Here is a 27,064-nt window from a genome sequence, read left to right as displayed (position 1 = left end):
ATCTTCATTAATTTGACAACACATGCGCAGCATTTAGAAAACGCGCTGCAAAGACCACAACACAACACATTACAAAAACGCGCAGCAAATAGTCCACAAAAAAACACAATACAAAAACGCGCAGCAAATAGTCCACAAAAAAACACAATACAAAAACGCGCAGCAAATAGTCCACAACACAACGGAAGTGTTTCCAGAGGAAACTTAAAAGTGATGCACACGTTTTATATACTATCTATGGTTCGGACACGCTTGTTGTTGACGCAGATTTTGACCATGATTTTGACTCACAGTGCTATTAAGGTTATCTTTCCGAGAGACACCATCTGTCCGAAATGTAAGTAGTCATATTTTTAAAATAATTCTGGCCCATTGTTAGTTGAATGTCTGTGATGTCCTTTGTCGTATCCCTCCTATAATAACACTGACTGAAATGAGAGAATGCCGCTGGGTTTAGTTAGCGTTAGCGTCCGCTAGCTTAACCGTTACAGGTCATTCCTCCGTTGAACCTGTAAAGACAAACGTAAAACAGGGTATATGTTACCAGTTTAGAGAGTTTATGCATAAATACTTAGTTCATATTCTGTTATTGACTGACATATTTAAACTGTATTTACCGTGAAAACGTCCTCCTCTGATGGAACAGATAGCTGTGTGAAGGTCCGGGTGGGTCAATGGACACCTCATCAAACACAGGCTCCCTCAGGTCCATGGACATATAAAGAAATGGACACCGTATTGAAACATGGCGCCCATTCATTCCTATGAAAGCTGCTCATTGGCGCAGGGAAGCCACAAGGAAGTGTTAATGCGGAAATTCATACGGCCCAAAAGCATGACGTAGCGGCATTATGGACCTATCGAAAACGAGGGCGGCAAGCGTAGCCATGACGTAGCGGACTGGTAGCGGATGTAGAATCATTCTCGTTCTGTAGCATCCGTAGCATCTAGCATTGTAAGCTAAAGGTTTTAGCCGAGCTGCCCACGGCTGCCCACTCCCTCCTCCTCCCTCGAAAACCAACTGAAAGCCGTTAAAAGCCGTTGGGCTAATAAAACGCTTGACGTGGCGTTTTGAAATGAAAAAACTTCAGTTTCAATAGTATATGGTCTAAAGAGAAGTATGAGCCTGTAGTGATCTTACATAATTCACCTATGGAACTGAAGTTCCGGGGTTCCGGGGGGACTGTTATGACTGGGGGAATTTCCTTTTTTGTGTTGTTGGCATGTGGAGACTAGCAGGAGTTGACATGTCTGACTCTGCTCCGTTGTTGTTACTCGACAAGTGTCTTAAGGTCATTAAAGCAGTTAGCTCCGTCTTTTGACACTCCGCCTCCGACTCCCGTCTTTACACGCCACATTGGTGACCCTGACGTCAGTCCCGCTGAAGATTCCGAGACTGATTTGAATATCGATCGCAACAGCATGACGCATTGACCTTCTCCTCGTTCGCACGTGTCTGCGATGAGGGGACATACGACGGCCTTGCTAGCTCGCTCTCTGAGGGTGACGGGTACCAGCGGCTGCTCAGAGAGTTCTCTAGCCTGCTGCAACCGACCTTCTCGTCCACGTCGACGAAACACGGTGTGGAGCACCATATTGAGACGAAAGGGCCCCCCGTCCATGCCAGGGCCCGACGGCTCGCTCCGGAGAGACTGGCGGTTGCTAAGGCTGAATTCGCCAACATGGAGCGCCTGGGCATCGTTCGCCGTTCCGACAGTCCGTGGTCCTCGCCACTCCACATGGTTCCGAAGCAGGATGGCCTAGATGACGCCACCACGCCCGACCGTTACCAGCGCTCCCGTAACCGACGCTCCCGTTACCAGCGCTCCTGTAACCAACGCTCCCGTTACCAGCGCTCCCGTAACCGACGCTCCCGTTACCAGCGCTCCTGTAACCAACGCTCCCGTTACCAGCGCTCCTGTAACCAACGCTCCCGTTACCAGCGCTCCTGTAACCAACGCTCCTGTTACCAGCGCTCCTGTAACCAACGCTCCTGTAACCATCGGTGCCACAGTCGCTACGACCGCAACTGATGTTGGTCCTGCCGCACCCACCACGCCCCTCTCCTCTTCGGCCCCTGCCACTCGTTCTAGTCGCGGCCGGGCCAGCGTGCCTTTCCGGCGCGGGGACTTTGACTATGGGTGAATTCTGGGGGGGCTTGTGTAGTGATCTTACATAATTCACCTATGGAACTGAAGTTCCGGGGTTCCGGGGGGACTGTTATGACTGGGGGAATTTCCTTTTTTGTGTTGTTGGCATGTGGAGACTAGCAGGAGTTGACATGTCTGACTCTGCTCCGTTGTTGTTACTCGACAAGTGTCTTAAGGTCATTAAAGCAGTTAGCTCCGTCTTTTGACACTCCGCCTCCGACTCCCGTCTTTACACGCCACAAGCCTATGATTGATATTCAGAAAATGTTTGCGGAGACACAATCTTGTTCGCCGCTTATACTGTGTGGACAGGGAAATCTGCCTACGGGCCGTATGAAAATAAGCTCCAGCTTGGCTGTATACACATTACACTGGAGATATATACTGCTGCTTGTACCACTACGGCTTACAGTCAGACAGCTAGCAGGTAGCAGCCTGAAGATATTCAAAACTAATACTCTTTACAGTTTCCAACACACCAGTCAGTTTCACCATTTGTTTTTCACACAGGGACCTTCATTGCAGGTCTAATGTGAGTTCACAAAAACGAGCCGCAGGCGACAACAAACAGTCATTGCCAAAGACTCCACAGCTCAAACGGTTAGCCTAAAGCTAACGGTTAAGCTAGCGGACGCTAACGCTAACTAAACCCAGCGGCATTCTCTCATTTCAGTCAGTGTTGGTTATTATAGGAGGGATACGGACATTCAACTAACAATGGGCCAGAATTATTTTAAGAATAGGACTACTTACATTTCGGACAGATGGTGTCTCTCAGTCTTCCTGCACACAGTCTCCTCCACAGTCCAGTAAAACGGCTTTAATCACACTTTTAGATTGCCAACCTTTGCTACACAGCGTAGGCTAGTGTAGACGGAAAGATAACCTTAATAGCACTGTGAGTCAAAATCATGGTCAAAATCTGCGTCCGAACCATAGATAGTATATAAAACGTGTGCATCACTTTTAAGTTTCCTCTGGAAACACTTCCGTTTAGTTGTGGACTATTTGCAGCGCGTTTTCCAAATGCTGCGCATGTGTGAAGTTGCGAAAGTGTGAGGAAGGGAGGAGGGAGAGGAGTGCACTGCAAAAACATTGATTTTGAGACTGCATTTTAACAAATAAAAATCATAATTTAATATTTTACTGAGTTCATTGTGCCTGTCATAATGTAGGCCTATTAAGGTAAAAGCATGGCTTGCAAAAATAGTGTTGAATAAAATAGAGTTGATAAGCAAATAAGACATGGAAAAATTATCACACTATTGTTAAATTATTTTACTTTATGCATACTTTTACAGTTACAGACAAGTGCCTAAAGTTTAGATTTAAAATTCGTATTTAATTTTAAAATTATAGGTGTAATGCTTCTTTAAAAAAATAGTAGAGAAGCAGTGTTGTTTAAATTTCTCAGAAATCTCTTCATAATAAGATATAAAAATTTGAATTATTCGTTTGTGTTTTATTTAAATCAGCGGTAGAACATTTCATTTAAGGGGGTTGAAATTAATTCCGCGCTTAATATCGTATCGTGATATCAATCGCAATATCGTATCGTATCGTACTCAAAATTTCATATCATTACATCCCTAGTGACGACATATCGGGAAGAATTCTGAACGGAGTACATTGGGGGGGAGGGGTGGGGGTTTCAGAAAGGGGGAGAGTTTTCTTTTTTTTTATACTTTACTTAGTCTCTAGGCACACCGTGGACCCATGTTTATGTTCAAAAACATTGAAAAAGTGCATTTTGCATAATATGTGACATTTAAGTTGCAGTGCTGTGAGCTCTCAGGGCCACCGTACAAAGCTCCAAACTTTTAAAGCAATGCTGATACTTTGCAGACTGGTCCATCCAAATCTACAGTGCGCTCATTAATATTAAAGGTGCAACAAGGAACTTTTAAATATTTCCGAAACAGTCTCTGATGATCATAAATAACCTGTAACAGCAAACGAGACCATCAAATTCTGAATCAGTACCCCTGTGTTAAAGGGATATAGTATTTTTGAAGGTACTTGTGCATAGTTATTCTGTTACCTTATGGAGATGGCTATCAGTGCAGTCACTATAAGGAGTTAAGTGGAGATGTTGCTGTATCAGAAGCCAGCCTTGTCTACTGTTGCAGACAGGGACAGAAGAAAAACTTTTACCTAAAAAATAAATATCCCTTCAATTGTACGCTAAACTGAGATATCTTTCACAGCTTTAGTTTGCCGCCAGGCAGCTGTTTATTGTTGCACTTTTTTTTCAAGCGTAGTTCGGCCATTGTATTACTAAGCTAACTCACGCTGGTGCAGTGCAGCGCATCACTCCGCCAATCAGCTGTTCGACTTAGAGCTACCACGACCCTATTCAAAAACACAGAGGAATAACCAGGGGGGATGTAGCTCGACCCGCAACTGTAGGGTCGGTGGTTCGATCCCCAGTCTCTCCGCCACATGTCCAAGTGTCCCTGGGCAAGACACTGAACCCTAAATGTCTCCTGAAAGTTAGCTTGCACCCTGCGTGGTAGCTGCTGCTATCGGTGTATGAATGTGTGCTCCAGTTGTAAGTCGCTTTGGATAAAAGCAACTTGTGTGTGTATGCTGGGCTTACACTAAAGGACTTTTAAAAGACTTTGAAAAGACTGAAGACTCAGGGTTTTTCCTGCATTCAAAAAATGTTGGCGCCCCCCAAAGGAAAATCCTCAGCGCCAAAGTGTTTTTTTTTTTATATATATAGCTAAATAAATAAAAATCTACTTAAAACGGCTCCAAATGTGTTTCCATTTCCGCACCATTCCAGTCATATTACTTGCAATCTCAGTTGTAAAAAAAGAAATCAGGTCGGGGATAATCGTTATTAAACTAAACTATCATTGTTCCGCTCGCCGGGGCATGCAGGCTTATAAATGCAGCAAACCCTTTCAGCCGTGAGCTCCGCTCGGCCCCTCCCTCACCTGATAGTTTCGCTAACGGCTAGTCCAGAGAGTACGAGGGAGATGTTGCGCATTGCCGGGTGTTTTGAAAAACTTCTAGATGACGAGAATAAAGGTAAAACTAATTGTGTTGTCTGAAAACACTTCAGACTCACAACAAACTAAAATAATGTGCAAGATTTGTCACGCGCGGACACGCGAGTAACATGACATACGCGACCGAGAGACAGAGAGAGAAAGAAAAGTGATATAGGCCTACCACGACCTGATCTGCACCTCTAAACATCCCGACCAATTTGTTTATTCACTTTAAGTCGAGTCATAGTTGTCTATGACCAAGCAATCAATGAATAAAAACACAGGAAGTTTAAAGCTCCTTAACTCCTGCCACCACAACTGTCAACACTACAATGCAACTGCCTATCCAGCCAGCTCCATGACATAAATAAATCATGCCCTTACATTTAATGCTATCAAAAGACGTGCCCTATCAACACCATTTACAACTGGTTATTTTTATTTTGACATATTTTTATTAAATTATTAAAAATATGTTTCACTTATTTAGCCTATTTCTATTCTCCCTGTTTTCAGTTCAATTAGGCCTTTGTTTAAAGTCCAAAGTCATGGTGTTTTTAGAAAAAAACCTTGTTAAAAGTAAAATAAATGCATAATGTTCTTAAATCAATGATTAACTGTCTTTAATAATCGTGATAACACAATGTGATTACTCAAAATAATCATGATTATGATTTTTTCATAATTGAGCAGCCCTACCTTCTTCCATGGTTTAGATCAATTAGAAACAATTGAAGTATTAAACAGGTAGGCCTAGTCATTATTAGTATTTTGACTTCATATCTACAGGTTGTTTATTGTGATTTCATAAGCGTCAGTGAGCTCCATGGTAACGCAGTGATTGACAGGCTGACTGAAATGCTCTTGAGCTGGACAGAAACTCCCCTCTCCCAACCCAACACCCCTCTTAAAATACACAAACCGTTTGCCTTTACTGTCGCGACCCCAAAAAAAGTCGGTCGCGTACTGACCCCCCAAAGGCCCATTCTGAGCCAGGAAAAACCCTGAGACTGAAACCCTCTTACAGCTAAAGACAATCAACTCACACCTGAAGACAACTAGTCATTAGTTTGTCACAGAGTGAGATTTTGAAAAGACAGGGGGTCTCATATTGCAAGACTTCAACTAGATTCCTTTTGAGATTAATATTATTTCCGCAAACGCGAAACACGGTTTCTTTGTTATAACAGTGGAACTACGTGGATACCTGGCCATAACGGAGCCTCTGTGTGTAGTAGGGGTGTGAACGTTTACAAAAATGCCTAACCGTGTACACGACGAATTTTTTTTCGTGTACACGGTTAACCGTTACGTCATTGTCCTCGTGCCCCCGCCGTCTTGTAGGCGCGCGCGCGCACACACACACATACGCGTTCGTTCGCCTGTAAACACACAATTGACATGAACTACGCTCGTTTACACACCTCTTATAATAGGTCCATGGTACACACACACACACACACACACACACACACACGTTCGCCGTCATAATCGCGCTTCATTAATTTCCTGATTAATATAGCCTATCGCTTTCTACATGTCCACGTTAAATGCATGTTGAACAGGTGCTATAAAGTTCGGGCTACTTACGAGAGTAGTTCACGTCAACTGGGTAACTTTAATCTTTAGGTTATCTTTCATCACTCTTCCATGGCTGTGAGTCGAGTCCCAGCACGGCGACTCCCCGTGTGTGTGTGCGCCGATACACACACTCACTCACACACACACTCGCCGAGGGACAGAGATTCTCGGCAGACTAGCTTTTATCCTCCCCAATTAGTTTATTAGTGATGTAAAATCAATAAACGCGTGTCTCCAGAACATATTTAAAAACTTTGAAATTTTAAGAAAAAAAAAAAAAAAAACGGTTTTCGTTTATTGATTTTTCCTAAACGGTTATGATTTACTAAACGGTTACACGTGTACACGTGTACACGTGCACACCCCTAGTGTGTAGTCCCTCAGACCGGACGCTCACGCCGTGACCTTGAACTTGGCACAGAGCACTATCAGCCGTTTACACATCATCTCCCGTAGCAGTTCTCAGTTATTTTTAGATACTGGAACAGACATGAACCTTTCAACTTGGGCGTTCTTCTGGGATTCCCACTTTGTTCTGCATTTCTCTATTCATCAGATGATTTCCGTCCAAGTACAGGTAGATACATTATGTTCCTGTTATATCCGTCATCGTGACGCCAAATGTGGTGGCCGAATTCCCCATGGCTTTGACAAAGACAAAGGCGGCAGACTGGACTTTTCATCAGTGATCAGGTTTATGCAGAGGAGATTTCCATCAGATATCAGACATAGGATTTCATAGTAGCATAGTAGCAGCAGGCTGAGGCCGCAATGGCACTAGTCGATAGCCCCAACCAGTGTCTTATATCTCTGTGTGAGTGGGGTGTCAGGTGTTTATTAACTCGCAAATAGACATGTAGTCTCATCACAACAAGTACCAATAACAAACCCTTACATAGACTGTTTTCGTCTCTTTAGCAGTGACCCCAAACCTTTAGATATACACGCTCAGCAACTCTGGTGAATACCATTCAAATCTACCACAATATCTATAAGTTAAAAATCCTACCCTATTTACCAGCAAGGTCTTTGCGCTTAACACATTAACACCTTTTGCCTCAGTTTAGTTCTCCAGGCTTTCTGCAGAGGAGAATAAGGCCCTTTGAAATATAGAAACCATTATCTAATTATGTAATTATTGATGCAGGTCATCTGGGGCCTCATTTATAAAGCTTTGCGTGGGATTCACGTGGAAGCTGGCGTACGGAAGAAATGTAGGATGTACGTGCGAACAAAAATATTCGGATTTATAAAACAGTGCGCACTCACGTCCTACGCCTGTTTCCCTTTATAAATCACAATCAACTCTAAATGTGGCGCAGCCTTTGCGGGCTTCACGTACCGCCCATATTTACCCATACATAGTCATCGACACGCCCGAATTAATATCATTTACTGAGTGCATGAAGGCGGTAGTGGCAATCGCCGACTGAAAGGGAAATGGAAAAATAAACTCCACACGGTGTGGATCACTGCGGTCACCCCGAAGTAGCCGTTGGAGAAGTGGCGAACAGGGAAAATATAGTTTGGTGGCAGTGTGAGCGTAAAGGCGATAGAGTGCAGCCTGTGGCGATCTCTGTGAACGCTGTGGCCGAAATAAAAAGTGATCCGACATAAAAGTGGACGCAAACAAGTGCATATCCTCACTCACACAACAGTGTTTGTGCCACGAGCGGGGGGCACTGAGACCCCCCATGAGATACAGATTCGGAGAATTCATCCCGGGGCAGTGACGGGCGGCGGAGGGTTAATAATAAACTTCACAGTCCCTTTCAAAACACAATCGCGACGTGCTTAAACACAAAGAAAAACACATAAATAAAACGGACTAAAAGCCGTGAAAAAAATCACAGTAGCCTATGTGATGTACAGTATGGCTTATCATTAGTGTATGAAAAGGTGCACTCCTGTCTGCCTGACTGAGGCATCGAGAACAGCGTCAGTGTAAAAGTAATAGGCTGTATTCCACCTCAATATTATCAGAATTAATTCCACAACATGCAGATAGGTTATTCTTTAATAACTGCAGAGCTTATTCGAACGTTGCTATTTTGTTTTTATTTGCACTCATATGTCTCCGTTTGTAGGCTATTTAAGATCCTAATTCGTTTTGTTTTTGTTGGTATCACTCCATGGAAAAATCCGTGGAGGCATTTGTTCATTAGTTGTAAGAATGGCTTCATCGGTTTTGCAAAGGAACTCCCAATATATGATAGACCTACATGGCTTATAATAGGCCTATCTGGATAAATTTTACACAAACACATTCGTTCTCGCACTTCATACATGTGCCGACGGAGTCGCCGTTTCTCCCTTCTCCACTTTCTGTGCGTACGCATGGGTCAGAGTTTGCGTGGAGGACCGCACATCTCCCGTCAAGTTTGGTTTTTATAAATCCCAATATTTGCTTAGAAATTGGCGTGCGCCCTCTTCTGGGCGTACGCAACGTTTATAAATGAGGCCCCTGGTCTGCTAAAGTCAAGTTCCTGCTGGGCACACACTGCATGAGAAAGAATGTAGATCATTGTTTCAGCTTCTCTATTGGTGGGAATACACAGTTGATCTTGGTGTCTTGGCCTCTGCTTTTTTTTAAATCCCATGCTCATTCATGAATTAACTGTTGCATTTCCTCGGCTAATCGCATACATTGTGGATGTATGTGTATCTAGCTGGACAAAGTTTTGCTTGTGGACTGTTTCGAAGTCTTGATTAAACACAGTGCTATTTTTGGTGTGAACAGTGGCTGAGGCATCTTCATAAAGTAATTTTTTTCTGTGCGGTTCACTGCATCAAAACCATAACAGAACCAGTATCCAGCCCTAAATGACAAAAACAAGAGCTGTAGGCCTATAATAAAAGGGTGAGTATTGAGAGTGTGGGTGTTTAAAGGGCAGCAGTGGTTAATGAGGCTCAGAGCCAGCTTACTATTATGTCTGCCTCCGCGTTCTCTCCCTGTTTTTCATCATGAAAACCCACTGCTGTTCACTGAAACTGGACACAGTTGTAGTCAATAGCACGTTCTGTTTCTCCTTATCCTGTTGGAAAACTAGGACACTAGGACATTTTGGACCTTCGTGTTGTGGAATATGTACAGTATATATGTGTAGTAGGCCTACAACATGTCTAGTCTGTGTGTAAGCATATGCGTGTGTAGGTGCTATCAGGTTTTTGGCTGGAACGGGTACAATTTTTGGGGCCAGTAGTGAACACCACTTTAGAATAATATACATTTCAAATCCCCTGTCAAGCAGCTCTATGGTTTAATTTTTTTTTCATTTATTTCCCTCCCCCCCACTCTACTGATGAAGAGTGACAACACAAAGTCAGACTTTTACTTCATGATTTATTTCCAAAAAGTCCTTATGTATAAGCAATGCAGTTCTCCAAACAGTATATGATTGTTGCCACACAAAAAAAAAATATTTAGAACAATCACAAAAATAATCTCCTACTGGTGTAGTCATATACCCTCAACTGGGAATATACTGTATAGCCTGTTAAGTGAGACAATCTTACGACAGGACATCTCACTATTAACATTTCTTCCAATAAGACACTCATTTCTATTGAAACATAATATAAGTCATGTAATCCTGTTAGTCACACATTGTATCCAGCTTCCTCTGCCTGTGATCCAGATGGCTGTCAGTGTCTTGTGCTGCTTTATGCTGCAGTAGCCTGACACAGACATTTTCATTTAGATTTTGGATCACAAATGTTCTGCTGCAGACCAGACACTAAAGGCATTTCCGTCTTCAGCATTAATCTGCACCTTTAAGCCAAATTAGTCTTACATCTACAGTATGAAAAATCATTTTAAACTTTTAATGTTAGAGACAAGCTGCACTGCCTCTGTTGTCTTCTTCCTCATACCAATATATCTGGCTGGGGACGAGAGGGGAGGATGGATCTCCTGGGAAATAAAGTCTGCCTCCAACCCCCTCTTCTTCATATTATTATATCTCCTCAAAGCCTTGTATTGCCTATTTATGAGGCTATGAGTGCTGTGAAGCCTCCAGGAGATTTATTAGTAGCAGGTTCAGGCTGACTGACGCGCTGACTGACAGAACAACCTTTATTTAGATAAGTCTGGATGACAAATAAGTGAAGAAATGTAAGAATGACTTAACTACTATAACTAACTATAAAGAGTGTAAACAGCAGTAAACAATGAAGCAAAATTGAAGCGTAGGGAAAAAACATCTGTTTACAGATATTTGTTTTAACATAAAAGTAATACGTTTAGTAGGTTAAGTAGTTCGTAATTAATAAGTTAATAGTTCGGTTTTTGACAAACTAGCTGACATGGCTTACATAGAGACAAAGTGGGCGCATACTCTTATTACTATGCCGTGGTCAGGCGGACCTAAGAGGATGACATAAGAAAGTAGCTAGATTACGTATATATATGAGGCCTTGAAACCAAGAAAACAAAGACAAATAAAGGTTAAACTAATTGTCACAATAACCACAAGCAATAAGCTTACGTTTGACAATGAATAGAACATAAATAGAGAATCTGTTTAAAATGCAATTAAAGCAAAACTAATTATATTCTTTGGCTCAATAAATAAATCCTAATATTATCCTTCAACATTTAATTAAGTGAAGTGCATTTTCCAGGTAATTTCACTTGTAACAGATTTGCAATAGGCCAGGCTCTGCCACCGTTCATTGAAGTAGCTGAGATATGTCACTCCAGGACTATGTTTTCTCTACCTACAGTCCATGGAACAGTTCTCTGACAGGTCCTGATGTATGTATGTTCCAGCTAGCTACGAGCCCTTGTTTTACAGCACGATTGTAATAATACTGGATCTTGTCATTATTAGTGTTATATCACTATGACTTTGAGTGACAGTATTTTTTTCAGACGTGCATGTGTGAGTGAGCAGGAACAAGAAAAATACTCTCCATGTTCTAGCTAAACTTCTCGCATGCCTGCTCAATTAGCACAATAGTTACAGTGTAGCCTTATAATGTAGATGGTTGAAGAGACAGCTTGAGGGATGATGAGTCAGCACTCAATCATTTTCAAATCAAACACAGTCTCAAGAGCCTTGCTGCCTTTATCAAACAGCAGCAGCTGGTATTTTGTTATTGAGGGTGCACTCATACTTTACCCGGTTGATCAATGCTGTGCTTCACCTCGATTGTACCCCCCCTTTTTGTTTACCCCTAACCCTTAATATGAATTATAATGCTATATACTACATTTGGATAGTTTTGTGGTTTGATCATTCTGTATATATATATATTTTAGTGGGGCATTTGTTATGCTTCATTAAACAGAGATAAAATGGGGCACAGAGGGGAATGACAACAACCACGGGCTGGATTTGAACCCATGGTCGGTTGTCTCTAAACACTACTACACCATGAGCTTCACAGTCAGCTTCAGCGTCATTGTATAGTTTTAAGCACAGAGTTGAAATGGAGAGAGAGAGGAGGGAACTCATGCAGTAAACGACCCAGGCAGAAGTAGATCCAGGGCTGACTGCCGTGACAAGTACTTAATGGTACGCACTCATGAGCGAATGGTGCCCCCATATTTGGATAGTTTTGAAGTGTTTTCTTTATTTAATATGAGTCACGTTGCATGTGGATTACATTTCAAACAACGGGGAGTCCTTGAGCTTCTCATTGGGTGGAAACGCAATAAGGATGTATGTGTTGACATGAGCAGAGCAGCAGTGAGGGAACCAGGTGAGAGGTGTGCCCTAGGGGAGTTAGGGTTAGGGGCCTGGAGCCAGGGACAGCCAGCTGGTGCCACCGCTGTACCAGGGAGCCTGAGGCTGTGTCATCACGCTACAGGACTCCATCAAGGCAGGGGCAAGAGAAACAATAAATGAATGGTGTGTGTGTGTGCGGGGGGGGGGGGAGGGGGTGGGTTGTGAATTGGTTGGAGGAGGGTCGCATCAGCTGACAGCAGCCGCAAAAACAGGATTGAGTTAGAGATAGAAAGAGCTAGCCGCTATGCTAAAGCTAATTTGAATTTAATTGAAAAAGTGAAGAGAGAATTAATGTAACTCATCTATGTTAACTTCATTGACTTTGATTTGCAACAGAAACATTTATTTTTTTGAAAAAGGTAAAAAAGATACAAAATAAGTTTTATATCCTCCGATAACACTGTTGTATTTCCAAGTATTTCAAACGGTGCCTTAAGGGTGTTCGTGAGTTCTAGGTTGACAAAAACACTTGACATGATAATGGAGTTTGCAAAGTATGAGCATTTCAGTCAAACTTAAGCAAAGTGATCACCTGTAGTAAATCATCTCTAATGATGTGGTTTGTTTAATGTTCTGTAAACATAGATCTCCTATTTGTAGTGTACAGCTACAGTGTGTCTCCTGGAGTAGAGACAAATAGATATTTTTAGCCTACTGATAATAGAAGGGTTTTAAAGGATAATTCTGGTTCAATAATATCTGGTAACATAGTTTTTAAACCAAAGTTATATCTGCCTTCTGGGAAGACAGTACCATTACATTTCTAAAAAGGAGATGGAACACGAGCAGTCAGTTGATAGAGATTTATCTGGACCTCTGTGTGTGTGTGTGTGTGTGTGTGTGTGTGTGTGTGTGTGTGTGTGTGTGTGTGTGTGTGTGTGAGAAGTTGGTCGGTACACCTGTGTATACTTGCCCTATATAGAAATGAAGATTGAGACAGTGATTACAAATGCACATAAGCACACATTAGACCTCCACCCAAGTATGTGTACACAAACACATAGAGAGGGGGTGAGAAATCCCCAAGATCCACATCAACATGTATCGTCGCTGTCTGGCGTAAACCTTGTATCTCCATTTCTTGACATTTGACGTCTGTGTGTGGGTTTTATTAAGTTTTACTAATTAAAAGTAGGGGACAGTGGGGTGAATTGTGCCACTTTTTACTCAAAGTGACTTTAAAGTGAGGCCTTGACAGTAATGTCTCCAACTAAAATATATGTGTATATTTCAGTATGTGGTGCCTCCCTGACAACAATAACTTTGGATCTGAAATAAACTGTTTAAGAAATATAGCTTTTGGAAAAAAAAGTGGTCTTGTGGCACAACTTGCCCCCGGTGCGGGATAAGTTGTGCATTTGGAGAGAATACGTTGGGGTAAATTGTGCCATTGATGCAGTATATATCTCATAAACTGTAATGCTATATAAAAGCAAGAGAAATCCATTAGAAAATTACTAATTTAAGGTGTATTTAAAGCTATTAACGTAAATATTTTACAAAGATTGAAGGTCAATTTTCTTTAACAAGGCCTAGCAGGTCTAGGTGGTTTTACTGCAAAGCTTACAATGACAGTCATCACCAGCAGACTCATCATCATCATTCTGGCCATCTGAACTCTCATCAGTGGTGTTGTTATGTGGAATGGAGATGTCAGTCTCTTCTGAGCTACTGTAGACAATCACTTTCTTTTTGGTGACCAGCGTATACAGCCATGCCACTGGTACAACTCACCCCAGGCCCTTTGGCACAAATCACCCCAACCCCAACATTTTGGAAAAACTAGCATAATGCAGCAGTTTAGGGCTAACATTGTGATAACTTTATATACTCTAAGCACTAAAACGTGTCAAATGTTTTCAAACTTGTCTATAATTGTTCAGACAAAATGATCAAAAAACCTTGATCATAGAAATTTTACTTTGAAAGGCAAAAATGTGCTTACCTCTCATTCCATGTGTCTCCCTTCTTTACAAGATGAGTCAAATGGATGGCTCTTCAAACATATGGCACATGACCAATTTCTTCTATGGTTTTCTAGAAACAAGGGGCGGCACTTCTTCCTCACTGGCACAACTCATCCCATTCTCCCCTATTAAGAAAACCTTGTGAATTGGCGACGCAGAGTTGATTTGATCTAAGAATGCGGTTGTTTTTTTTACTCCTGAAAAATGACCGTTATGGACATACAAGGTTGGACTTCAAGGGCTTTTTTTGCTTTGTGGTTCAATGTCTAAACAGTATGTTGAGTTCCAGTCAGTCGCGCACACACACATTCAAACACACACACACACATAATACACTTTTAGTCATTTGGTCGCAAAATTGTGTTTTGGGGATGGTCCCATCTGTTATTGTTCAGGCTGTTGTCATGGGAACTCCACTCAGAGACAATTGTCTGTCTCTGTCCCTGTCTCACTGCTCTGTTTCTCTTGTTCTCTAGGAGACAGACAGTTATGCAAACTATTATCCTAGCAGTCGCATTTTAATATAATTTTGTTACGACAACTTACGTCGGTAAAAACACATGAACGGATTTCACATTTCACAACCGTTGAGAGACTTTTCGTTCGCCAACACGCAACGTTACGTCTACAGTTAAGGCTGTATCCCACCAGCTGCCTGTCCGGTCCTTCTCGGCTCTGCCACGGCAGAGGAGCTGAGAGGTTTGACTTAAAGCTGGGGTATATGATTTGGGGAGAAAATAGCAGTTGGGATAGCGATTTGAATCCAAATACCTCAACCGCTGCACTTGTTCTCTTTGGTCCCTGCCCTATGCTCCCTCCCTGACACGCTCTACACCAACAACGTCAGTGCCAAAATTAATGGACAGTCCCAACAGCCAATAAGAACGGAGAATCGGAGCCTCGCTCTGATTGGTCAAAGTGTACCGCTCATGTTAACTTTGACCAATCACAAATCAGATACCCCAGCTTTAAGTCAGTGTGTGGGCGTCCACTAGTTCAGAGGAGCTGAGAGGTTTTTACTTTAGTGTTCTAACCAAAATGTTATAAATAATCTGACAAAAAAAAAAATCTAAATGTAAAAATAAAAATACAATTCAAAGGTGCACATTTGAGTGATTTTCATATTAAATTATTTGCAAAATATGAATCTAAACATTAGAAAACGTGTAATTCAAACATTCCAGAAGTTTAACTCCATTTCTTTGAGTGACTTTCGTTTGTCATTAGGTCGTTTCAATACCATTTAAACTGAATCATGCACGTCCATGCACTTGCAGCAGGTGCGGCTCCCAGGTCTCCTCCTCAGTAGATACATCCAAGAGGGACAGGAAATGTGTTTGGTGGCCATAAGCTTTAAACCTCCATTAGAAAAAGAATTGTAATCTATTGGGTAAAGGAATGGTGATCTCCACCTTTCTGAAAACCCAGTCAGATTTCTCTCCCCTTATGATGTCATTAGGGGAGGAGCCACGCCCCCTCATTACCAACCTGACTTAGCACTACCTCCACCATAATACTTTCAGTAATTTTTGGGGCGACCATGGCTCAGTTGGTAGAACGGGTTGGCCAATGATCCAAGGGTTGGCGGTTTGATCCCCGCATGCCCACCTTGGGCAAGACACTTCACCCACCTTCCCTGGCGTGAATGTGTATGACTGCTGTATGTTTGAGGTGGTGGTCGGAGGGGCCGTTGGCGCGGAATGGCAGCCACGCTTCCGTCAGTCTGCCCCAGGGCAGCTGTGGCTACTATGGTAGTTTACCTCCACCGGTATGACTGTGTGTGAATGAATGGAACCTGGAACCCTGTAAGCGCTTTGAGTCCTTTTTTTTTTGTATAATTCTTTTTATTTTGTTTTTTTGTAACAATAAGCAAACAAACAAACAACACCAAACAGTACATACAAACTAAGAAGGGAGAGAAAAAAAAAGAAAGAAAGTGGACAGATGTGTATGTTGTTCATTATTTGATCTTCTTGACACCCTCTGAAAACATGCAGAGAAATGCATCCTTAAAGATTTCAAACCTATATATAAAATAAATAAAATACTTTTACATGAAGTTATTCATCGCATGAACACACACACACACACACACACACACACACACACACACACACACACACACACACACACACACACACACACACACACACACACGTAACATTCAAAGACACACACAAACACAAAAAGAAAAATCCATGTCCTGTGATCTCCACCGTAGTCCCCCCCTCCCTTCTTAGCAATGCTACAAGCTTTCTTTCTCATAGTGCCTCGTAGATGTGTTTCCATACTTCATTAAATTGTTTTGTTTTGTTGTTGTCTTCGGATAATGTATTTTCTATGGTCAGATAATATTTCATAAGTTCTTTCCAGTTCTTTAATGTAGGGGCCTCTGCATCTTTCCAGTATTTTAAAATTAGTTTCTTGTAAACAAGGGAAGAAAACATAATTAGCCATCCCATAGGGTACCTTACACCCTCAGGGTTCTGAAAAATGCACAGCTGAGCTGAGAACTGCATTTTTGTTTTACAAATGGTTGATATCCAGTCTTGGATTTCATTCCATCCTTTGTTCACTTTCATACAATGCCAAAAGGCGTGTATGAGAGAGTCTTGAGAGCCACACTTCACACACTGGTCAGAGGAGTCAGCATAAAACTTATGTAATTTATCTCTAGTATAATATATTCTTGTCATCAGTTTATATTGTATTAACCTGAGATTTTCATTAGCAGTAATTTTATTTGTAAGATACAAGCATTTCTTCCATTTTATATTGGCTTCTTTGAATTGGAGATCTTTATTCCATTGTTCATAGAGCTTATGCATTGAGTAGTGTTTAGATTCTTCCTTCAAGAGAATATTATATATGTTACCAATTAACTGTTTCTTCTTTCCTTTTTTAAACATAACCTCCTCAAATGGTCCTGGAACCAAATCATATTGTAAATTAAAGTTTTCCATTATCCAGTTTTTTAGCTGTAAATATCTAAACGATTCTTGGTTTGACAGTTTGAATTTATTCTGAAGCTCTGTGAATGGTTGAACCCTATTGTGCGAAATTAGATCTGACAATTGATTAATACCCCTTGTACTCCAAGTGCTCCAATTGAGCTCGTCATTCTGGATTTTAATTGATGGGTTATTCCAAAGTTCTGTGTTCCTAGGGATACTAATCTGCGCTCCAAGTATTTTTCCAATTTTGTTCCATGATTTTAAAGTACTATTTGTAACAAAGTTTGATACTTTTATATTGCGTTTTGTAAACAAAGCTGTGAACAGGTTTTGGGGTTTTAGTTGGTTACTTTCTATATCAATCCAGGGTTCTTCAGCTGTATTATTGATTATCCGATCTATGTAAAACATCTGTGATGCATAGAAGTACAGTTCTAAATTTGGAAGTTTAAGACCACCTTCTGTTCTTACATTTTGAAGAAGAGTTCTACTCAGTCGATGTGCTTTATTGGACCAGACAAACGAGGTGAGTAAAGAGTTTAGTTGTGTGAAGAATTGTTTTGGAGGGATTAAAGGTATTGTTTGGAAGATAAAGAGAAATTTTGGTAACCACATCATTTATCCTTCCAATTATATTTATGGGCAGGTCTGACCATTTCTTAATACTAATTTTTTATTCATTTATTAGAGAGATAAAGTTATCTTTGTATAATTGTGTTTTTTCAGAGCTTATGATGCAACCTAAGTATTTTAACTTTTTTTTCCACTGAAGGTTCTTTAAATCTTCTGGGATGCACGCTCCTTTATTAATTTGCATCAGTTCAGTTTTTTCAATATTCATTTATTAACCAGATATTTTAGAAAATTTGTCTATGATCTTCATTACCTTTGGAAGAGATGTTTTAATATTAGTTAAATATAACAATAAATCATCAGCAAATAGACTCAGTTTATATTTTTGTTTATCTACACTAATACCGCTCACTTCTTCTGTTTGTCTAATTTTCTGAGCCAAGGGCTCAATGGCCAACGCAAATAAGGAGGGGGATAACGGGCATCCTTGTCTAGTGCCTCTTTCTAACCTAAATATTTCAGATAAAGTCCCATTAACATAAACCTGTGATGTTGGTAATTTATAAATCGTCTTTATCATGGTAATTATTTCATCAGGAAATCCAAATAATTCTAATACTTTAAAAAGATATACCCATTCTAAACGATCAAAGGCTTTCTCTGCATCCACAGCCATCAATGTCAGATCAATATTTTGCCTTTTAGCATATTGAATTAATGATATACAAGTTCTAATATTAGTTTTGAGACTCCTATTTTGTATAAAGCCAGTTTGATTATGGTGGATTATATCAGGTAATAATTTGGCTATACGATTATTTAGGACTTTGGTAATAATCTTATTGTCACTATTTATTAAACTTATAGGTCGAAAATCAGATGGTTTGTTGCACTCCCGTCCTGGTTTTGGTATCACGTTAATAATTGTTTGATACATTGTTTGTGGAAGAGCCTGGTGCTTCCATGCATTATTAATAACTTTCAATAATAGTGGGTTAATCTGTGTCCAGAATATAGAATAGAATTCAATTGGGAATCCATCATTTCCTGATGCCTTTTTTGGGAGAAAACCATCAATCGCACTTTTGACTTCTGATATTGTTATTTCCTTCTTTAGGTCTTCTTTTTGTTCATCAGAGAGACATTTAAGTTTAACTGACTTTAGAAAGGGCATTGGGTCAGATTTCTCAGTTATATCAGATTTATATAAATTTCCATAGAATGTTGCAAATTTCTTATTAATTATTTCATTGTCTATTATTAGCTTGTTGGAAGTGTCCTTTAATGCTACGTTGTGCCTTTTAACTACTCTTTTAACTAAGGCGCTCAGTTGTTTACCTGAGTTTACTCAAAGGTAAGCGCTTTGAGTCCTTAGGGAATAAAGCGCTATATAAATCCTATCCATTATTAATTTGTACGTCTTGCAATAGTAACTGCTGTAAATATTAAAAATAAAAATATTTAAAATGGTAGATGTTATTAGGGATTAAGAATAGAATGTCTGGAGCACAATTATCCCCTTAAATTTAATTTTTATCACCATTATGTCAAATATATGAAACTTGTTATCTTCTCACAACGTCCAAAACAGTGTGTCCTCAGAGAAGGGTTAAATCATTCATGTGCAATTAAACCTATTAAAAATGTATTTTGATAAAAAGGACAAAAGCTGGGAGGCTGTGTCAAAGCTTAGCTCAGTAGTTTAGAATATATGTTGGATACATACAGTACATGTCATTTAATTTGCCTAAACATAGGGTTTGTATTTTTTCAACATTGCACCCTGTTTTGTCCCACTTCTCAAGAGTCACTGCGTTATTACACTGTTTTCTTTATATATAAACAAAAAAATAAAAAGAGTCCTTAATTCCATACCCACAACAACCCACCCAGGACTGCATTCAAGACTCGACTTTCACGATTTCTAATCAGGAAACTTGTCATTTGCAATACTTGTAACCCTTGGCTTACACCAAAAGCTTCATGAACGTTAGTGGCATTCATTTTCGGTAGCTTGAGATGTAGTATATACAGTACATGTTGAGTATGTAGTACGGAGGACGTGAGTAGGTCGTTTCAAACACAGCCATGGAAAGAGGCCAGCCAATTTCATTCCCCCTATGTCAGAAGGGATAGAGCTCGACAATACCGCAAGCTGTAGTTTGGCCTGGCTGTGCGAGACTAAAACCTTTTCTCCGCTGTCTTACCCTGATTGATATGATTAGAATAACGTTTTCCTAGCTTAACGAATAGACTGGAGGCAACCTGATGCAGTTCTGTAGTGGACATACTGAGATTAAAGTTTAAAAAACCTCTCATCTGATTTTTATTACCTTTTGAATTTTTACTGTAAAAAAAGAATATTTAGGCATATCCTCAATGCTATACATGACCTGTTAGAAACGGTCCTTTTTTTGGGATGCTGATGCCTGATGTATTTGCATTTTTCTTTTACTTTCACTGTCATCAAAGTGACCTGAATTTCTCCTCAGGACCTCTTCTCTATTGGCTCACCCTCACTCAGTGTCTTTGACTCTCTGTGTGTGGTACTTGGCATCAGACTTTGTTCTGCTTTGTTGCCAACAATTCAAGACAATTCCAACTTCAGCTCCCCCTCCTCCCCCCACACCTCCCTTCTTTGCAATAAAATCCCACTGTGCTAAAACCATGTCCATCTACGGATTCAAACGTGGAAAAATAATTGATTGATTGGATGTGCTTGTCTGTGTAGACTGCATTGGTCACTCGTAGTCTTGCACTGTAGTCTTGAAGTTGGTAAAAACCCTTTCAGCATAATCTATAAATTAGAATGCACAAACAGACACATATACATAGAGATTCCCCCGTCTCGCTTCATCACAGCCAAGATTTAATATCACATAACCTGCCAACAGCTGCCATGGCAACCTGACCTTGAATCTTTGGTTTGGTCAAAGCAAGGAAGCTGTTTGAATGACTGAGTCAGTCAGGGATGTCAGCAGTGATACATGTGTGAAATCAGTCATGGGTCAAAGTTTGTATAATTCATCAATCATTTGGTTTTCTATAAAATTCATATACTGCACGAAGTAGTAGATACATTTTAACCATTATGTACATTGTTAGTTAACATTAAGCAGGCCCTTGTGCCCCCAGAGTCCAAAATTCCCTTTATAAAATGAAAACATTTGGTAAAAAAACTTTTTTTAAATTATTTAAAAATAAAAAAAAATTAAATGATTCGTAGTATCCATGAACTAATATGCCTTATCAATTTATAAAGTACTCGGCATGCCCTGCCCTCTCAAATTAACTTGTCATGGAAAGTATGCATCATTCCAACCCCACCCCAGTTCTGTTGTAGTAGGCTTATATTATATCAATCAGGAGGTAGTCGCTGCTTTAGTTATGAAACCAGACAAAACAAAACTGACTTATTATGTTATCCATTTAAAAAGTATGTAAAATGAAGTAAGTCAGAAGGTCTTGTTTGTAATTCCCTCATTATGAACCATGTATATAGTCTGTACTGGCTAACAATCAAGGTAGTCTAATTTACATTAAAACATTGTCCCTGTCATGCAGGGCAATTTACAAATGTGTGTGTGGGTCCATGCTCGTTTTTCTTTTGCTTTAGCCCCTGCCCCCAAAATGTCTGTTCACGTCCCTGATGTTAAGGGTAAAATTGGAGATTAAGATAGTAACAAAAAGCCTGTCCATAAGGAAAACTAAATAACACCGTCTGTTAGCCGGACACTCACCACCCAACATCAGTGTTGCACCTCACTGATGCTCTTGATGCTGAATGGGGGAAAATCCCTGCAGCCATATGCATGACACAATGGATCAGAGTGGATTTCTCTATCCACTCCGCCCGGCTCTGATAGACTCCAGCAGGTGAATGAACGAGTGCATCTCATTGACTGCTGAGATCATTCCCCTGCTATACCAAACACGTAGTGAGTAGAGTCTGACTTTTTGAGCTTTGGCTGAGCAAACAGCACATCCCCATCTCTGTAAATCCTGCTTTTATTTCCCATTGCCTCCTTCACAATAATCTTTTGATTAGCCCTACTAATTAAAACTCCAACTAGCTGCCCCCCCCAAGGCGCCACCCACACACCTATCCAGCCAGACAGCCTGTCAGCCTCCTTCTTTAGGTCACCCGGCTCCCTTAGGAGGCAGAACAAATAAGAGAAGAGTGGAAGGAACACACACAGTCGGTTTTTTACTTCTCTTATCCTCTTTAATCCTGTACCTCTTCATGCTTGTTAAGCCGTTGGAGCAGTGTGTAGGCCCAGGGCACAGGGCCAGGGGGTCAAGGAGGCTCTCCCACTGAAGAGGTTGGCCCCTAGCCGCGGTGGTCCCTCTCCCCACTGAAAGGAATCACACAAGACTCCTGAATCCTGTGTTGGAACAAGCGTTTGCTTACATTGAAAGCCGCACCAACACAACATTTTAAAATCAACAAGAGCAGAGTCTCACTAGAAGCTGTTTGTTTAGGTCTAAAGCATCACTTGCTGCTCCTTGAAGCTTCAGTTTTTTAAGTAGAGCGAGAGAGTGTGTGGGACAGAATTCAAATTTTCATAAAAGCCTTAGCAGTTGTAGGGAGCAATAATGGGCTCAGTAAAAATCTCACGAATCTCCCTTTTGGACTTTGTGATACCCTTTGTGCATTGTTGAGATTTGGCTCATGGAGTGTCCAAAACAAAAAAGGGACGCTGGCAGAGGTGGATAAGGGGATCCTAATCTCAAACTGGTTTGTTTTTAATTAAATAAACACCTTTACAAATGTGTTTTTTTCTTTTCTTTTCTTTTACTTTCTTTTTCTTTTTTACTCAGTAACCGTAACAGATGTTCAAGTAAATGTAGTTAACAAGTAAAATTATATATTTTTAAAAGTACTCTCCACCTCTGGACGCTTGTCAGATACAGTAAGCACAAATACTGTGTAGGTCATTTGAAGTGAACAAACAATCTTTACATTTCATGATACATTTGGTAATGATAGCAATGCTGTTGGATTTCAACAGCTGTATTTGGTTTGTTTTTTTGAGTTCTGGTTTTGGGATTATTTTTTGGATTGGTTTTATCGGCCGTTGTGCTGGCACTGATTGGCCATTAGGCTGGTGTTTGTGTTAAAACTGTCGTCCTTTGATTAATTCATGTCTCTGGTCCTTTACGTTGTAAGGATATGTGCGATCTGTTTGTTGTTGCTTTTGAAATGACAGATTCTTTATAAAACAGTCAGACTTGCTCCGGTCACGGTAGTTAGCATAGCCTCCTGAGCAGGTCTGACTAATCGATGAGAATTAGCCCTATACAGCCTTGACTACAGAGGCAGGTTGCTATATGTACCAGGGGGTGACACTGTGACCTAGTGCTCCCTTGGCTCAGCGGTTAGGTAATTCTCTTATGAAACAGCAGACCCGAGTTCGCGTCCCGCCCGGGTTGTTTCTTTGCATCTCTTGACTAGACATTTAGAATTTTTTCACTATATTTTATCAAGGTAGGCCTACAGGTTCCTATCGTTTAGTAAGTAAAGTAAGTAACATTTATTTATAAAAGCACATTTATAACAGTTTGCACTGACCAAAGTGCTGTACATAGTGCATTCAGTAGGCCAACATGAAGGCAAAATAACAACAACAATAGAAAAATTAAAATATAAAAGGCATATAACCCAGACATCCACACACAAATAGGCAGTAGTGCAGAGGTCAGATAGCTAATGGGGAGGGAAAGCCAGGTTGTACAGATGGGTTTTGAGCCTTGATTTAAAGGCATAAATGGAGGGGGCATCACGTTGTCAGGTGGCAGTTGGTTCCACAAGCGTGGAGCCGCTACTGCGAAGGCCCGGTCACCTTTTTGTTTGACTCTGGATCGGGGGATGTGGAGAAGACCCTTATTTGACCTAGGGGCTGAGTAGGGGTGTAAAAGGTCTGCTATATAAGATGGAGCCTGACCATTGAGGGCTTTGAATACCATGAGAACTGTCTTAAAAATGATCCTTTGTTGTACTGGTAGCCAGTGAAGGGAAGCAAGAACGGGTGTGATGTGTTCCCACTTTTTTGACTTTTTTGTCAACAGTCTTGCTGCTGCATTCTGAACTATTTGGAGGCGTGATATGAGGGACTGAGGGAGACCAAGGTAGAGGGAGTTACAGTAATCCAGCCGTGATGTTATGAAAGCATGGATAACTATTTCAAGGTTGTGATATGATAGGGAGTGCTTTATTTTAAAGATGGTTCTGAGCTGGTAGAAGCTGTTCTTCACTACGGATGAGATTTGCTTTTTAAAGCATAGCTCAGAATCAAAAATGACGCCCAGATTTCTAGCGGATGGTTTAACACTGATTCAGTGTCATAAACCTTTTTGTACTATTTGTGTGCCACTGTCACCTGCCATTTATACTAATAATAATACATTTAATTTATAGGCGCCTTTCAAGACACCCAAGGTCACCTTACAAAGCATACAATTGTCATAAAATCATTGAAAACATGACATTGTGGAAAAACAAAACAACAAAACAAAATTATATAAATATGATAACTTCTACATATTTGGTCCCAAAAACTTCTGAATCAATCAAGGATGCACACCTTCGGGCCGTGCCGATCTGACTAACGGTCAGAGAGATATGCAGTCACAGACACACAGACGTTCCTTGCTTTATAGGTAGACAGATAGCATTTCTTCTTATTTCTTGTCTTGTCACCAGCTCTTTTCCTTTCTGTTCAAATCTATCTCAAGACAGTCCATATATCTATGTATTTGTATATAATATATGGATATTCTGAGCCAAGATCTTGAGAATTTAGAGTTGACAGGCCCTTGATGGGAAAAGCTTTAGGGTGTCTTTAAGTGCACAGAATAATAATCCTCCATGAGCCAGAAGTATAGTAAAAGTGTAAATAAAAGGTTTAGCAAAAACCACAACAACAACAACAGCTGTGGTAGTCCCACTAAGACATGCCTTATACCAGTGGCCATAATACGTACACTTTCTATAATTCAGACATATTTTCTATTGAGCTTCTCAAGGTAGCCCAGTGAAACAGCACCCCTCTGGATTGCAACGTTTGGTAAATGTCAGTGTGTGGTGAAAGACAATACTGAGCTGAGTAAATTAAATTAAGTAAATTCAGGTGAAGTTAGGAACTTGATGAGTAACTTTTGTGCGAAACCATAGGGAGATTACAGAGATGAAAATATAGTTTAAATGAAACAACCAGTAGAGCTAGCAACAAGTTCCAGTGTCTAATGATGCTGCCATATGCTCCATTGCTGCTTGCAATTAATCATATCTGAATATGTAGTTTAAAAACCCTTGACAATAACTGAACAAAATGACGGACCAGGAATCTGATAGGGTGCTGAGCTATACAACACCAATTATGACTGGTCAACCTGGCTGAAAAGGCAAAGTCAGACAGCTGTCGACATCGAAGAATTGGAGACTTTACCACTGACAACTCCATTTGTATTTTTGGTTGAATGCCTCAAATCAAGTGGGATATTAAAGGTGGGGTATACATTTTTTAACTGATTGCGGCCAGTAATTCGGGGATGGACACTTCAGTGAGTGGCCTGGGATATTAGCTGATTTTGATAAAAAAAAAGGTGTTCTGGATTAATATGACTGAGTGAGCATAGCTTTAATGTGGGTATAAACACGTTTCCCTGTTACTTCTGAATAGTTTACAGTCCTCTCTGCTGTGTGTCTACAGGTTGTTTGCCACCAAGTGCAGCGGCTGTCTGAAGAAGATAGCGCCCACAGAGTTTGTGATCCGAGCCCTGGAGAGAGTTTACCACCTCAGCTGCTTCTGCTGCTGCGTGTGTGAGCGCCAGCTCTGCAAAGGAGACCAGTTTGTTCTGAAGGAAGGTCAGCTGCTGTGTAAGAGTGACTATGAGAGGGAGAAGGACCCGCTCAGCACAGCCAGGATAGACAACTCCGACTCAGGTAACATGAAGGATTCCTTTGGAGAATATCACAGATGGAGTTTGAAAAGGAGAAATTCACATTGTCAATTCAAATCTGCTAAAAAAAATGAGGTATGTGTGTTGTGACAGATAAGAGTGAGAATGAGGATCTGGATGTGAAGTCAGAGACACGCACTGCAGCAGGAAAAGGCAGAGATGACCCTCGCCGGCCCAAACGCCCACGCACCATCCTCAACACGGTGCAGAGGAGAGCCTTCAAGGCCTCATTCGAGGTCTCCTCCAAACCCTGTAGAAAGGTGAGCACAGAGCATCCAGTACTTTACTGAGATAATAGAACTGTAGAATGGCTTTCTAAAGCTCTGCTTGGTGTCCAGACTTGAACTGTTAATCTCTTGTTTCTTTTCTGTCATTCCCTATGTGAAATCTCTTGTAGGAAGTTAGGTTATTAGCAAAGCGGGTTACCACCCTGGAATCAGGGATTCATAACTTAATTTGGTATGACAAAGCCAGTTTGAAACTGAATGAGACATTAGTATCGGCTACATAAAGGAATCCTAAATCTTGACCCTCTACCCTCTAGGGGCCGTTGGCGCTGAATGGCAGCCACGCTTCCGTCAGTCTGCCCCAGGGCAGCTGTGGCTACTCTCGTAGTTTACCACCACCGGTATGACTGTGTGTGAACGAATTGAACCAGGAACCCTGTAAAGCGTCTTTGAGTGCCTCGGCAATAAAGCGCTATATAAAACCTATCAATTATTATTATTATTACTTCAAAGTATTTAAAATCATATAAAATGACAAACATGTCAAACATGGGCAGAAAAATAAGTGTTCATATGTGTATTCCATATGACACAGGATTTGAGTTTTTAATATATGTCAAAAGGGTCAAAGGGAAACAGAAACGGCACATCTTGGGGATTTTAGGAGAGACTTGCTAACATTTCACCACTGTCTGTGGGCCTTTTGTAGTGTTTGTGAATTACCCTTGGCTAACTTATCAGTTTTGTGATGAAATGCTCAAAAGCATAACAATCAACTGGATGCCCCCATAACATGCCGAGAGGGATCTGGCTGCACACTCCCCTCTCAGGACACTGAGCCTGCAGTCGGGACAGGAAATGCACGCAGAAAAATACAAAATAAAATTGAAACTTCTGGTGAAGCAATGTTTTTCCAGTT

The 27,064-nt window shown here is 40.8% G+C and overlaps 1 protein-coding gene across 1 annotated transcript in view; it reads left to right on the top strand.

The window, feature by feature from the left end:
- The window catches only part of LOC307264738 (LIM homeobox transcription factor 1-beta.1-like), a gene marked incomplete at its 3' end in the record, with an annotated part of 43,189 nt that overhangs the window by 11,323 nt on the left and 4,802 nt on the right, over nt 1-27,064 (top strand). The window contains exons 3-4 of the mRNA XM_080046224.1: nt 25,669-25,901; nt 26,012-26,178. Coding sequence (XP_079902350.1) covers nt 25,669-25,901; nt 26,012-26,178 — 400 coding nt within the window. The remainder of the gene's footprint in view (nt 1-25,668; nt 25,902-26,011; nt 26,179-27,064) is intronic.

The sequence above is a fragment of the Ammodytes marinus genome (assembly GCF_949987685.1).
Source record: "Ammodytes marinus genome assembly, chromosome: 18".
Lineage (NCBI taxonomy): Eukaryota > Metazoa > Chordata > Actinopteri > Uranoscopiformes > Ammodytidae > Ammodytes > Ammodytes marinus.
This window is presented reverse-complemented; position numbering and strand designations above follow the sequence as displayed.